The sequence below is a fragment of the Pecten maximus genome, chromosome 2 (genome assembly GCF_902652985.1).
Source record: "Pecten maximus chromosome 2, xPecMax1.1, whole genome shotgun sequence".
Lineage (NCBI taxonomy): Eukaryota > Metazoa > Mollusca > Bivalvia > Pectinida > Pectinidae > Pecten > Pecten maximus.
The window spans coordinates 21,813,001-21,828,862 of NC_047016.1; the positions used below are offsets into that span (position 1 = coordinate 21,813,001).

Consider the following 15,862-nt stretch of genomic DNA (forward strand, 5'->3'; position numbering starts at 1 on the left):
ATATATAAATGAAAAAATCAGGCTATATAATAACTTAAACGGATAAATATCCATATGAAACTAGCGTTCAATTATCTAATTTGTTCTGAATAAAAAAAATACAATAGATAAGACTGACTCCAATACATACCCATCCCTACAAGAACAATGTTGATAAATCCAGCATACCGAATCATACTTTAGAAGAGAGTCAGCATAACATTGTTAGGTGGTTTAGGTTTGTAAACATTAACCAGGAAGTTAGATGGTAGGTATGGCAGAATGTGACGTAAACCTATCAAGTCGCTTATACATCGATCATTGATTAGTGTTGTTTACCGGTATGAGACAATGGTGAGTAGTTCGTACATTATATGTAAATGAAGTGCCTCAATGTGCAAACCGTTACTTGTATATCTTTTTTAAATCGTGTCGTTTTATACAACTAGAGAAGTTTCCGTGAGCAACGAGTAACACTGATATGGCACATGTTTAATCGATCTCATCTCTTATTATTATTAACTATTATTCAATGTCTTTAAACATTAACGTTTAGAAAATAATGTCTGAGTATCTTAAAATGATATGCGTGACTGCAATCTAGTTATTTTAAAATATATCTGTACATTTGATTTTAAATATAAACATAGTATTGCATATTTTCAAAAGAATTGCTCGTGGAAAGGTTATTGGGACTATAAAGGTATATAACTTTTTTTTCTTGTAACGAGCTACATTGATTTATTTAACAAACAAACAATGCTGTCGCACGAGCCAGACATCACCTGAATGTTAAACAAGAAGCTCACTGGCCTTAGCGGCCGTCAGACTGTACCAAGTAATAGTGTAGTATGATAGTAGTGGTATAGTGGATGTTAGAACAGTTATCAAACACAGTATAACGCAGTAGAATTATCCACACATGGTCATGACCATCGTGGCCTCAATCCAGGTAAAAAATCCATGTCATGATTCAAGTAAATATCACAGGTAAATCCTACTTAAAAACAAGTTAACAATATGAAGAGGCTACGACGCGTAGCACAGACAAACGACAACTGAGGAAACATGGAAGGTCATCCTGAAAATTAAGGACAGGTGACCTTAAAACCACTGTTTAAATGTCTATGTGCATTATCCTATATAGTATGTACACATCAGTGTTATTTTTTCCACTCTACCATATTTTCTATAGCTGTTTACACTGACGTTATTTTGTACCCGACGTTGATCTAACAAAGTATCTTTGTAAGAAACATATAAAAATTGTGTTGCTACATAGCAGTCAACATAAACTGTCAAAATACAATAGATATAACATAACAATGAAACCCTTCCATTTTTGGAAGACAAATTTATTGACTCACATATTAGATAACATATCCAAATTTAATATCAACTATTTTATTTAAAAAATCAACAATTTTTATCTAGAATTGTCAAACTAACCATACTCGTCTAATTTAATTGAGAAACATGATAAATATTATGATAAATCAATACAATTTGAAAAAGCAACCATGACTTCAATAAATACTTGGAATATTCCTTATTCTTTAAAAGATGGATGTTTGTTGTCATGCTTCAGTCAGTATGTGTAAAGACATTTTAAGACTACCATTGACTACTAGGTTATTCTTTCGTTTACTTAGTTAGACTGAACCATTTATACTGACTCAATTACACTGCACGACTAACTCAGTAAGCGTCGCGATGGCCGAGCGGTTAAGGTGTTCTGACACTTTATCACTAACCCTCCACCTCTGGGTCATGAGCTCAAAACCTACGTGGGGCAGTTGCCAGGTACTGACTGTAGGCCGGTGGTTTTTCTCCGGATACTCCGGCTTTCCTCCACCTCTAAAACCTGGCACGCCCTTAAATGGCCCTGGCTGTTATAGGACATTTAACAAAATAAACCAAACCAAATTAACCAGCAAACTTAGTTAGACTGAACGACTCATAGTAACCTAACATAGAACGTCTTATACTTACACAGCTTACAATGAACCACGTTTACGAAGTTAGCTAGACTAAACGATTTATGCTATCTCAGTATAGACTGAACGACCAATACTACCTCAGCTAGATCGAACAAATTAAACAAAGTTAGCGAGATTAAAAGACTTAAACTAACGCATTGTATACTGAACGACTTATTTTAACTAGGATAAGATATCTTTTTTCGAATAACTGTACCGCAATTTCCCAAATCAAAGATGTTTGTTGAACACAATATGAATGACATACAGACGTTTGACAATCAACATTTACACAGCGCCGCCATCTTCGGTTTTCCTGTTCTTGTTCTTAAATGTTCTGTACTTTGTTCTCAATGTTAGGGAGATATGAACATTGCTCTTGTTTCGATAACAGCCAAGAACAGAGTTCTTTTTTTCACCCAAAGACACCCAAGTGAAAACAGAAAACTATGATATGCTGAAATCAAACTTATAAATGTTATTGTCCTATACATGAATTTCTAGATTTTTGATATATCATAATTTGGTATCAAATACAAAGTTGTTATTCCTGCGATATAGATTAAGAGGAACACCATCCTGGTAAGATGATGTTTGGCTCTCTGTTCGCATGTCATTTTTCGATTCACAGAAGTCGGCTCGCGTTTTAATTGCACAAGCAAATAGAGAACCCAGGCAAAATAAACATCCGGCGTAGACAAAGGGTACGGTGTTGTTGCTTGTTATGTCAGATATCCAACCTGTAAACAAACGTACTTGATCATCAATTGTCCTGTTTTAATACATTGTAGAATGCCATAAGAACTACATGTATAAGGACGTTATAATTTCAGTTGGCATGTTGTATCGTGAGTATTTATTAGAGTAACTATGATTTTAAGAATATTTTGTATGTTTCAATTCAACATCAAGCTGTTATGAATTTATTACTCTCAGCCGCTTTCAAACTTACAATAAAGTCACTTGTCCAAATAAAATTGTATATCTTCTAACAATAACTACTGAGATGTCTATTATATTGGCGTTGTTGTTGCAAGTTAATTCCGTCGATATTGTGACTGTGATTACCTGCTAATAAGATTTGATATTGCCAACATGATTGATACGTTAACCTTTCCAGTTTACCTGCGATAGGCGGACCTATGATGACAGCTATTCCGTGAAATAGAGTGAGAAATCCAAATCCTATTCCCAGCAATTTTGTTCCAAGGAGATCAACAACAATGACAGACTGGAGAAAGCCGAACGTCCCTGTGTTTGAAAACAACATTGGTGTTTTATGTAGAAACAAAAATATTCTTAAGATAACACAAAAAAAGTACTTAAGATATTAGCACTTTCTTCAACAAGTTTGATGCCTCAGAGGACTCGTTAGTGATGCTACGGATCTAACGTGAAAATAGGAGGCGACTAACATTCGATAAAGATCAAAAGAATGATCAATTATCTTGATTGGGAAGTGCAACTTTACATTTATATTGCCTGATTGATACAATGATTGCTTGGCCATTTTATGGCAAGAATCATATCTATAGTTCATTGGAGACATCCATTTACCAACGTATTTTTCATATATTATTTCGTTGTCATCGTCAAAACTCTACGAATTCTTCCTTTACATAATTATATAGGTTGATATTATCACGATGCACGGCCTTATACATAAACTTTGTTGTATACTGATTTTTGTCAGTGATATCAACACAGTTTTCCTCGATTATCTCCGCTAACCGATATCAGAAGAATTTAGTTATACAACTCTTCACTTCCGTTAATATGAAAACCGATTTTAACGTTTATGCAAGCAAAAACACGCGTGAGATTTATACTTACCGTTTTTTTTTTTACATTTCTGATTGGAAATTTTGATTTCAAATCGTTGTAACCAATTAGATTTTACAATCGAACAAATCAATGGGTTTGAATATTCGTTTTCATGGCACTATCTATGACATTGCTGCCTAGCCGTAGCTGGCGACGACATTTGCGGTGTCCGATGATTAATTATGCTTGAGCTACACCGATACCCGTTATCGATAGCGTTTTCTTTAAGATCCATATCCTTACTTACTTTCTCATGCTTAAAGTTATGAATGTCCCTTGCATACTCTTTCATGAGTTAGTAGCCACCAAATTATTTCATTTTTGGGACACGAAGGGGCAGCGTCGAGCATTAATCATGTGAAACAATGTATGACCAATAATGATTCAAATATCTTTTAAATATAATATCAACCACTTTTAATTTTCACCTGAAGACGTCTTATTTTCATGATATATATTTATATATTAAAACAGTTTGCGATGTTAGCATAATTATTTAAATGATGGATTTCACAATAATAGTGATTTATCTTAAATGTAACTGCTTTCGCTACTCACCCGTGAAAACTCCTAGTATGACCCCATAAGCAATAAATAGCCATTTGTCATATACAAACGCACAACCGATCGTGGAGATTCCACCAATTAACAAAGCAATAGACAGAGTGCATATTCGGCTGATATGTGTAATGTCGACGATGAACCCGATCAGAATTCTTCCTAAAATACCTGCAAAGGTAAAAACGTTCTATTTCAAAGACCGTTAGTTCTGAATAGCCACATCATTATTTTCAAAACTTCTTGTCGACGTTGTACTAAGCGATAGCTTAAAATATAAGAATAAAAGTTGGTAATGTTTTCATCATGTATTGTATGTTAGTGTACCTAGATAATCATCAATATCAGATCGATTTAAAATATACTTTTATATCGGACAGACACTGACAAATAAAATAAAAACCTTTTAATCTTTTATCTTTAAAAATAACTCCTTTATCTACTTTTTTAATGCCCACACCACTATCGATATTGCTGTAATCTTCGAAACTGATTGCAGAGATTAACTCAACGAAGACATTAAATATTAATTCAATAGGTGTCCATTTCGAGAATGTAACAATAATATGTATACACTTTTTTAAGAAATGAGCATATGCAATCTTAATATATCAGCTGATTGCTTATTCGTTGTACATCATATCGATGCATATATGAGGTACATATGTTGACTCCTTGAAAGTCACTTTTGGAAGATGTATATTGCATGCAGGTTTGATGCTTACCCACGCGCGTTGTTGTTGTTGTTGTTGTTGTTGTTGTTGTTGTTGTTTCTTTACGTGTGTTCAAAATTTAGAGGTTCATGGTTAAGGTACTTTATAGATATGCATGCTAATCGGCTTTTACAACACAAATGAATTATTGTTGATGAACTTAGAACGTGAGTTGGAGGTCCGGTCAGAGCAAGAGTCATACAATTGTCTTCAATCGTCATTTGTATAACTATTATTTAAACTGAAACACCTAAATCATTTCACATTGATGTAGCCAAAATAAATATGTTATTTAATTTTTCAATAGCATTTAAAGATATATGACTGTTGTAAAACGCACAACATGGCAGACAACTGATGATATCAATCGTCCAGAGAATATGTATTGCACTCACTTGATACTCCGGATACAGTAAATATAAGAGCCACATCAGTAGATGATAAACCCTTCGCCTTTGCCAACTCTGGGACCATCACATACGGTACAAAGTAAGCCAAAGATGTACAAAAGCCCGATACGGAGAATATAAGGAAAGTTTTCGTCTTCAGTACTTCAGTCACTACTGCTCGGAGTGATAAACGATCAGCATTCTGGTGATTTCCATGTGATTCTGTGATATAAATGGGGGGAAAGCTTTTTTAGGATAATGTTACAGCTGCTATTCGAATGAGTTATAAACCGGACGTATGCAAGACATGCGATATGTTTACTGTGGACATCCCAAACTGAAATGGATGAGTGTTGCTGATTGTGGTAGTTAATGGAAATCTGGGGTCATAACATAATTAATACTGCAAAAACAAAGACAATGCTAATAAGCTATTCGTAACATATATTTGATGGTTTTGAAATAAATATAATATTAAATAAGATGAGACATTCAGACTTTGTTAAAAATCAGTGTTTGTTAGAAATACTAACCACCACTTGTATGGACGTTGCCAATAATGGCTCCACAGACGAGTCCTTGTATGCCTATACCGGCCAGCAGGAGGAAGGTCTGTCGCCAGCCATACTCCTCAAGCCACACGGTAGTGAGCCAGGGTATTGCAATATTTCCACACCCAGATCCGGACGAGCCTATCGCTATCGCCACAGAACGACGTTTATCAAATGTTAGATTCACCGTCACGGTTGCCACCAGATGGACCATACCAAAGCCGACACCTATACATAAAAAATACTTTAAGACGAGATTTGCCAGAAAACGTAAAAGAGTTGTTTGAAGTTCATAATTAGTTTTCTAAAAGTAGGTCGAATGCAACGGTGAAGGTCAGCAGGTTCGCAAATGCGCAACACAAACGAGATCCTATGACAAGGAACACAAACGTCAAATACGAAATCCTTACCTCGTACGATTAACATACTGTGGCAAAGGTTACAGTCAATGTCAGCAAGTTTGAAAATAGTGCAAAAAGAACAGTCTTGTCACAAGGATCCGAACTTAATCTGCATCAATTCTGACCCAACACTGGCTTCTAAAAGATTATATAATGTTACTTACCTGTAATGATGCCATATGTCAGGTACAACCAGTAGAGAGAGGGAACAAATGTGCTCGCGACCATACCCACACCTATCAGGGTCGACCCTGTCATAGCTACCACACGACAACCAAACCGCTTCTCTAGTATACCTGCTGCAGGACCTGACAAGACACTTCAGGCAGTTAAACGCCTTGTTTTTATATTGATAATACACATTAATTTAGACAAATCTATGGACGATGATCATAGTATTGATTCAAACAGTAACGCCGTAATAGTTTGATCATTGATATTGTTTCGGGACAACATCATCTATATTATTGGCCATCAAAACCTTTAAATGATACTATGGAAATGAATATAATTTTGTTGATAAAAAATATAGATATTCCTTATTCCGATGCTTAGTATCAATAACTCATGATTAACAACGTAGAATGTTGATATTGTGGAACAATACGTGGAATTTATGTAGAAATTATCACAATATAAAAAGTGACATTGCGGCATATTAATGAGAGATACACATCTTGCGGCTTAATAATTGTCATTAATTTTTGTTCCCATAATTTTTATCATAACAATTGAAATCGTTTCCTGCCAAAATCACATTACATTGAAACTAGTTTCCTGTACATCTACATCTACATTAATTTGAGACCGCATTCAACATGTTGTCTTCATGTAATCTTTTAGAGGTGATTGTACAGATATTTATGATGTCAATTCTGTTTTACTCATGCACGGTATGTACTGTTTAATTGATATAATATGAGGGCTGATTGATATGTTGTTCAGTGAGTAGCACTATAAATCGACAAAAGTTCCGGCCTATCACAAGGAGACTTAACACGAACATACCGCAGTCTGCCAAAACACACATACGCACCCACCATACGCATGCATATCGCACGCATGGGAGGCCGTCCCTAAATGACCCTGGCTGTTAATAGGACGTTAAACAAAATAAACCAAACCAAACCAATGTTGTGAGCCTCTTATTGAAGGATTTGAATTTTGCCGGACATATTTTATTAGTTTTCAACACAATCCCCTTCAGTATCCATACACTTTTGACAGCGGTGTTTAAGGGCCTCAATGCCACTTTTATATAACTCCTTTTTTGGCTGTTCAGAAGGTCACCCAATGCATGTATGACGTCATCATCGGACTGAAAGTGGGTGCCTGAAATAGCTGTTTTCAGTTTTGGAAATAGATGAAAGTCTGGTTGAGCAAGATCAGATGAATAAGGCGCATGCTCAGTCAATTTAAAGCTACAATCGCATGGCAATGACAGACTTGTGAACAGAAGCATTGTCCTGATGGAATAACACATCTTTAGTGAGCTTTCCGCGGCGCTAAAGTTTAATGTTTTCCCGTAACTGCCAAAGAAGTGAAGGATAGCACATGTATGTGTCATTGATTGTTTGTCCATTTTGGAGATAATCTATCAGCAGAAGACTATCTGCATCTCAGAAAACCGAGGCCATAATCTTCCCAGCTGATGGAACAGTCTTTGCCTTCTTTGGCGGGGGAGAGTCGGGGTGCTTTCATTGTTTCGATAGGTGTTTTGCTTCTGGGGTAAAATGATGGACCCGTGTTTCATCCATAGTGACAAAAATTGGCAGGATCTTCCTCAAACAAGTTAAGATTAGCACGTGCTAATGTGCGCTGGTGTGCTTCTGATCAACTGTCAGAAGCTTGGTTCCCATCGGGCCGAAGGCTTTCTAATTGCAAGATCTTCGGTCAGAATGGAATGTACCGTTTCCTGTGAAAAACCAACTCTACTGGTTATATATCTTTCTGTGACTCGTCTATCAGACATAACAATATTATCAACTTTATTGACCATTTCTGGGGTCGCAACATTGATAGGCCTTCCAGGCGGGGGTCATCCTAAAGGCTGTGTCGGCCGCGCTTAAATTCTGCCACCCACCTTTTCACTGCAGCATGAAGGGGCATCTTTCCCTAGTGTTGCTACCATATCAGTATTGATATCCCTAGATGGTAAACCTTTTTTATGCAAATAATTAATCATTGCTATTTCGCCGATTTTGTCCATTTTGCAAACGCCGCTTGTCTTGTTTACTTAAGAGTGTTACCTCGTCGATATAGAATAACCAAATGAGACCAGTCCTTGGGTACACGGCCCTATATAGTCAGAGAATAGTAGGACATTAAAAGAACATCATCGAGTACCTCTTAAATGTGGAGGATGTGGTTGGAAATGCTTATTTATTATTTAATGTAGATATATTATGAATTTTAATTCTAATGTTCATCAAAATATGCCTCTCGCAGAGGGGGCCTCTATGAGGCAAAAATTGGACAGCAATTATCACTGCGATTGCGGTATCATGGTTAGCAGACACAACCAAAAAAAGGGTTATCTTGAATCATTGAATTATTAAAATAGAACAGATCTGGTATTGAATATATCAATATAACTTAGTAACATATAAGAACGATCATAGAATGGTCGTAAGGATATATAATTGAATATGCTAAAATATATATATATATTTTAAATAAATGATTTATTTTTATATATAGTATTATATTATCATAATAAATTTGTTTATGCTTTGAAATTCGATTGGATTAAGAGATTGTATTATTTTTTACTTTTTTACTTTGTTACTATTCACAGTATATAGACACCGATGTTTAAAAAATAAAGGAAAAGTTTTAGCAATTAGGAAATGTTTTTCAAAATTATGAAATCGAGAAGTGCAAACTGACGCGTCCTTTCGTACCTGTAAACATTGCTATATTTTTGAGAAAAAAAAACCCATTGAATTCCACATTTCTCAACTTTCTATCTTTTTACCCTACATTCTGAAAGGGTTTTCGTTAGAGATATTGACCAGAAAGAACAGGCTAGGGATAGTTTTCTGGGGAAATTTAAATAAATGACGATATTTTAGTGGGACAAAGATCGGAGTAGTTTTTATTCAGCCATGTGACTTCGGCTCGAGTTAAAATGAGCCACGCCATTCGCATGAAACATATCATTACTCCAAGGGGATGTAGCATGTAGAGCCACGCCGTTCGCATGAAACATATCATTACTCCCAAGGGGATGTAGCATGAAATTCGCAAATGGACCACCTTCCACAAACTTTCATTTTTAACATATCATATTAATATAATACTGTTAATTTAGTATTTGCAGCAATTTCTATTCGCATGGGGCCTGTATTAAAAGGAAACAGAAACGAAGTTAACCTACTTTCCCTTACACACTGTAATTGTATGTTACGCTTAGATTATACACACTTCTTGTAAGAATTTATGAAAAATAATAACCCTTCCTCTGAATATATCAACAAGGTGTAACACTCGAAAATCAAACAATGTATCGACTATTGAACGGAAGTAGGATATCGATTGATCGACAAACATAGTTACTATTGTTTACAGAACTGTCGACCAATCAGTTTTTCCCTTGCATACCTCTTTGGAATATGCAGATTTCTTCCGTTCTCCAGTGGATGCATCGTCGGTTATCACGACCGCTGTTCGACACACTACTCAGATACAGTGATGGTTGTCCCCTAGAGTAAAACGTGTGTGGCTCTAACCAATTGCCCATTGTGTATAGTCAATCTTCTCGCGTTGTTGGTCTGACATTATCGAATCGGACAGAAAGTCACCGTCAACGACGAAAATATAAATTGTAATGTTGAAGTCTTAATTCACGAGCCCTCTCCGGGGTCAGGCCTTATAAGGTCCTTGACTGTAGCAATATTTCACACATTACTCGTAAACTATATCGTTCTGAAGGACATAAAAGTGATTATCAAACTCGACTAAAAAAATAAAGACGAATTTAGAATTTGCAGTTACGCGCCAAAAAAGTAATAAAGGAAAGTCTGGCTCAAACCTATCACAGGGAACACTGATAATTTTCTTGAATCGGCATTCAGTAAACTATCCGCTGAGATAGAGTCTATGGAAAATAGAACATAAACTGGAGAAAGCCAACAAAACCCTAATGTTTATAAACTATTCTACAGAATTCAGGTAACGCGATTTGTATCTCTGACGTAACATTGAACCTTCTCTAAAACAATTTTGTTTGTGATAAGATTCTGCGTTTCAGATCCGTTCAAAAAAGTTTGGATAGTTAGCGGAACAGTGGTATCTAGTTCAGAAATAGAGTTGAAAAGAAGTCGTCTTGGGTTAGTATAAAGAGGACTGTGCAAAAATAATGATAGCGATCTTCAATTAGAAAATGACACAGATAGACTGAACTGTCACTAAGATGAGAGTTAAAAAGATCATTATTGAGATTACTAGCAAACATCCTAAGCTGGTATAGTATAATATTAATTCTACTATCACCATAATACTTAAAAGTGTCTAAACACTGGGTATTCGTATCAACTATATGTGTATTTAAGATACTCTTTTAATGATCTAATAGATGTCATTGTAGGAAACGGACAGGTAGGATCATTCCACTCCGTCATAAGGGACGGAAAGAAGATATTTTGATATAAATGGGTTTTTACAGCTGGAACATTAAACAATCTACTTTCACGGAAATTGAAGTTGTCTCCTGTATTAATAAAACGTTGTATCAGTTCGTGAATATGAGAGGGTCAATTCTTATTATAGAGATTATTGTTGATAACTTGGTTATTAAAATACAGATTAGGTTGCAATGTCTGGGAGTCAATTCGTCTAGAAAAAAAAAGAGATACAGTTTTATCAGGATTGAAAATTATACCCATATCTCAGCCCATAAAGAACTTTTCCTCAAATCATCATTTAAAATGGCAGCAGATTCATGTCGATTGTCTTCAATAAGAGTGTTTAAAGAAGCATCGTCAGCAAACAATTAAACATTTGAGTTTATATCGTCACCAATGTCATTGATATACAACAGACATAGATATGGTCCTAGGACATAGCCTTGGGGTACCCCTAACCATCTATGACCTCTCTCTGCTACAGGTGCTTACATCGAAAAAGTCAATTTAAAAATGATATGGCAGTGGTAGCGTGTATTAATCTTTTGTTAAAAAATCAAACAAGAAAAATATCAGTTTAATCCCATTTTAAGACATGTAAAAATTGCAAGGGGAAATGTTATGCTTTGGGGTCAGCCTTCAATACTTATCATGTCCCCATAGGGGTGGTGGAGGGAGTCCTCACTTGCATCACAATATTTAACACAATACGTGGATCTTTTCAGTTAATAATACACATTTTGTAAGTTATCATTCTCACACGATGGTGCATTGGCGGAATCACCGGCTGTTCCATCAAATTCGCATACTTTCGTATATCGTTATTAAAAGTTAAAAGTTAAAAATGACTTTGGTCTTTATGTTGTTGTTGTTTTGTTTTTTTTGCAAATCACGCTAATGTAAGTATATAAATTGAATGGATATTTTTTTCATTTTCATGGCTGCTATGAATAGCAGTAGCTATCTGCATATCTTCGAGGTGCGCAACGTTATATAAGATATTTACTGCTATTCATTGCCGCAGTGAAAATTAAAAAAAAAATCCTTTCAAGATCAATTTGAACACTCTGCACAGCCAAATTTAGACGATCTAACAATTTAGACGATCTAACAAATTTAGACGATCTAACAATTTAGACGATCTAACAATTTAGACGATCTAACAAATTTAGTTCGTTTCCAATATAACGCCGCTAGGGTTATGCATGGTTTAGAACGCCGTACTAGATACGATGTTTCATAAAATCTGTCACGAATACAGGTTGCATTATTACATCTATCTTAGGACAGTAAAGGCATGAATCAGTATCAAATAGTGCTGTGATGTAATGGTCTCATATTTCTGTCTTTAATTATAAGAAATTGTGTGTAGCAGAAATAAATATGCACAGTGTATTTTTTGAGAGAAAAAAAGTGTATACCCATATACAGAGAGTGTACATACACCGTGAGCAACAATATACACAGACACACATGTATATACATGTACATATATGTAAACATAAATGGCACAACAAGGCAATTCCGGTTGAATATCGCTAACGTTTTCAAGCCGTGTATCGGCTATCTTCAGGCGTGCATGCATGCATACATATTTTGCTCACATAATCACACAAAAATGCAAATACTAACACAACAGGAACACACACAAAGCACAAAGAACGACACATGTATACTGTTGATTTTTTTTCATGGTATTGTTAAAAAAGAAACAATACATATAAAGATAAATGAATGTATAAGAAAAAATAATCGAATGCATAAGAAAACGTTTGGTCCCTTCTTGTCTTAACTGCATAGGATATCAAACGTACAACTTTTAATACTAGCACAATGTTACGAATATAATATTTGTTTTGAAATGTTAACTGTGTGGAGCAGTTAAGTACAGTTAAAATAAAGAGTAAAATACTATAAATATTACACTTGCGCCATTCACCGAGGGAAATTTGAGGAGTGGCATTATATCATAGTTTCACTATGCATTTACAATACACATTATAAGAAAATTAGGATGATATTCACTGGTGTCATCTAGTACCTCGATCACTCATAGAGTATTTGATTTGATATCTTTGGGTTTTTTTATATTTGACTTAGCTTGGATTTTTTTTTCTGTCTTGACATGTAATATATAAAAAATAGTATGTATCATATTGGTATTAGCAGGAATATATCTTTAATTCGGATGTTTCACCAAAAAATGATACCTTTAATTTTAAAAGAGAAAATTATTGTATTCGGTATATTCTATGTTGTCTTTTCCTGATACTCATTAAGGTACTTTTATTTCACCGAGGACTTTATCATGACAGATTTGGCATTTACATTTTGATTAATGTCTTACATTTTGAAACATGTCTAATATCAACTATAGCGTAATTAAAGCAGGAAATATCAATGAAGAATGTTTGCCAAATATTCCTATTTTTTCCTTTTGAAATCAAAGTCATTCTGCATAAAATATCATAGTTATGCTTAAATCAAACAATTGATATTGTACACAACCTGACGTTCAAGACACTTTTCATCATCTGTAAATGATTTGGTACTGATCCGCTTTTTTATTGTTTGAACGTTTTCTATTAAATGACAAATCACTATCATTACATCTACTTATATAATTTTCTGTTAACACTGACTTGCATAATTTTTGGTATCTACCGACTGGCTGCATTTTGATCTTTTATATTATCGAAATCGCCAAAGAATACTTTTCATAGCAAAAAGACGCTACCATAGCGCTGATCAGTGATACAAAACCCAGCAGTAGGTAGAGGCATGTATATATGGAAGAAGTTGTCAAATAGGTTACCATCAGCATCTGGTCGTGTTAAGAAATTGTTGACTACATATTCCCCACTAATGAACATTTATAAAACATTCTTTTTGTCCTGTAAAAGTGATTAAAAATTACCTTTCATCCTTTCACAACAAGCATATCGTTATTTTAGTATTGTGTGAATTTTAACAAAGCGTTATCGAGATAACTTCAAACATCTCACGTGGCGCCCCTATAAACTAACCTGTTTGTTTGTGTGGACTTACCAATCACTAGGAGCAGACCGGAACTAAGGGAAGCTACCCAGCTGGTTTCTGCAGCACCAGATCCGAATTGATCCCGTAATTCGCTGTACATAACACAGAACGAAGTAACCATCCCTAAACTTACAATGTGAAGACCGAAGCTGCTGACAAGAATAGATACTCTTGTCCATTGCCTTGCCATCTTTTGTGTAGTTGTTGGAGAAATATCGAGTTACCTGTATGTGGTATATATATACAGTATATATACAGTATATACTAACACAAGTCCCAGCGTCAGGTCATCCGTCACGGCGCACACACGTTTTGTAATATACATGTAAGCTTCCTTAAACGAATCAACTGCGTTTTCAATAACTTCACGGTGAGACATTCAGCGGCCGTGCTACATTGGCAATGCTCTATTTATTTCAGCTAGAAGACCTCTGTTCGACATAAATACCATCACTCCTGTGCATGATTATGGCATGTGTCTATGAATATCGAGTAAAGGAAAACCTATGTAACCTATATACATCATTTAATTTAGCCATATGCAAGTCATGTAATAATTTAGTTTGTTTGTGAAAGTTAAGATGGGTATACATCGTTAAGTTACGTGATAAATATAATAAAAATTAAAATAAAATATAAAACAATAAAATGAAAGGTCACCAAGGAAACGAAGATATTAAAGTGATATGAAAAAATTATTTGATTCCATAACTTAACAACGGATGTGACATGTATCAACTTCGCAACAATGTGTTATTATTTTATTTACACACCGTAGTGTTAAACTGCCCGAGGCAAAGCTATCAAATTGACGTACTAACATCACCATTGATTCTCAATGTGCAGTGAACCATGATGGTCATGAATCATTAAAATACACCTCGATTGTTTCATAAAAACAAGGCCCTAACCGTAGTCATCTGAATGAAAAGCTACGTTAAGGGTCATCGATATAGGAGATGTCATTAAATTTTAAACGGATATATATATTCAAATTTGCACAAATCTAGTCATGTAATATACAAAAACGTTTGTTTGGACAGTTAGTTTCTTGAACTAGCACTTGTATTGTCCCTCTTGACATAATTCACATGCATTTCCCTCGGCTTCGGCTCGGGAAATCTCATCTCTCGGGGGACAATAAAAGTGTTATTTCCCTCACACCCATACAACAACATAAGAGCATTTGTTTGGTCGGATTTTACTTTATGTACGTATACAGACTTACATTATCATGACCTTGAAATGCAATCGAGGACTATGAATATTACACAATTATCGTATAAAAGGGAGGCATTTCAAACATATTTTATTACGTGTACATTTATGATTAATCCTCAGTACCAGGAAATCTTCGATCAATGAATTTAAAGCACTGTGTTATTGGATTATTAAAACGTTCATGTATACAATTCATAAACGTATCAGTATATGGTTCATTGTATATAAATGTTCTGTCAGCCTCGATTCTCCAAGAGTTTTGATCACATACGCTCTTACATGCTCTCATTACCCCTGGAATATGTCATGGCAAATCGGACGCTCCTTCAAGAGAAATCAAAGTACTGTAACTACTTAAAGAGGCGTTAATAAGGTATTTGAAATTTGAAAACAATGCCGTTTAATAGGTGTTCTTACGCGTCTTACGTTCGCGGAAAATCGTTGCGATTGGAAACTTTGGTCAAAATGTTTCAGAAAATATGTATTGGTTGGATTGTTCAAGCACAAATGAAATGAGGATATGTCTAGATTATGTTATAGAATATGCTCGAAATTATTATCATTCTAACTAGTATTTTAGAGT

At 35.0% G+C, this 15,862-nt stretch overlaps 1 protein-coding gene across 1 annotated transcript; it reads right to left on the reverse strand.

The window, feature by feature from the left end:
- Nucleotides 1-1,347: 1,347 nt before the first annotated feature.
- On the reverse strand, nt 1,348-14,236 carry LOC117321510 (monocarboxylate transporter 4-like). The gene is made up of 7 exons (XM_033875934.1): nt 14,068-14,236; nt 6,559-6,702; nt 5,976-6,221; nt 5,449-5,664; nt 4,341-4,511; nt 3,084-3,209; nt 1,348-2,698 (listed from the first exon to the last, which is right to left on the reverse strand). Exons 1-7 carry the CDS (start codon nt 14,177-14,179, stop codon nt 2,475-2,477), a joined length of 1,239 nt encoding a protein of 412 aa, XP_033731825.1. The 5' UTR covers nt 14,180-14,236; the 3' UTR covers nt 1,348-2,474.
- Between the last annotated feature and the right edge of the window lie 1,626 nt (nt 14,237-15,862).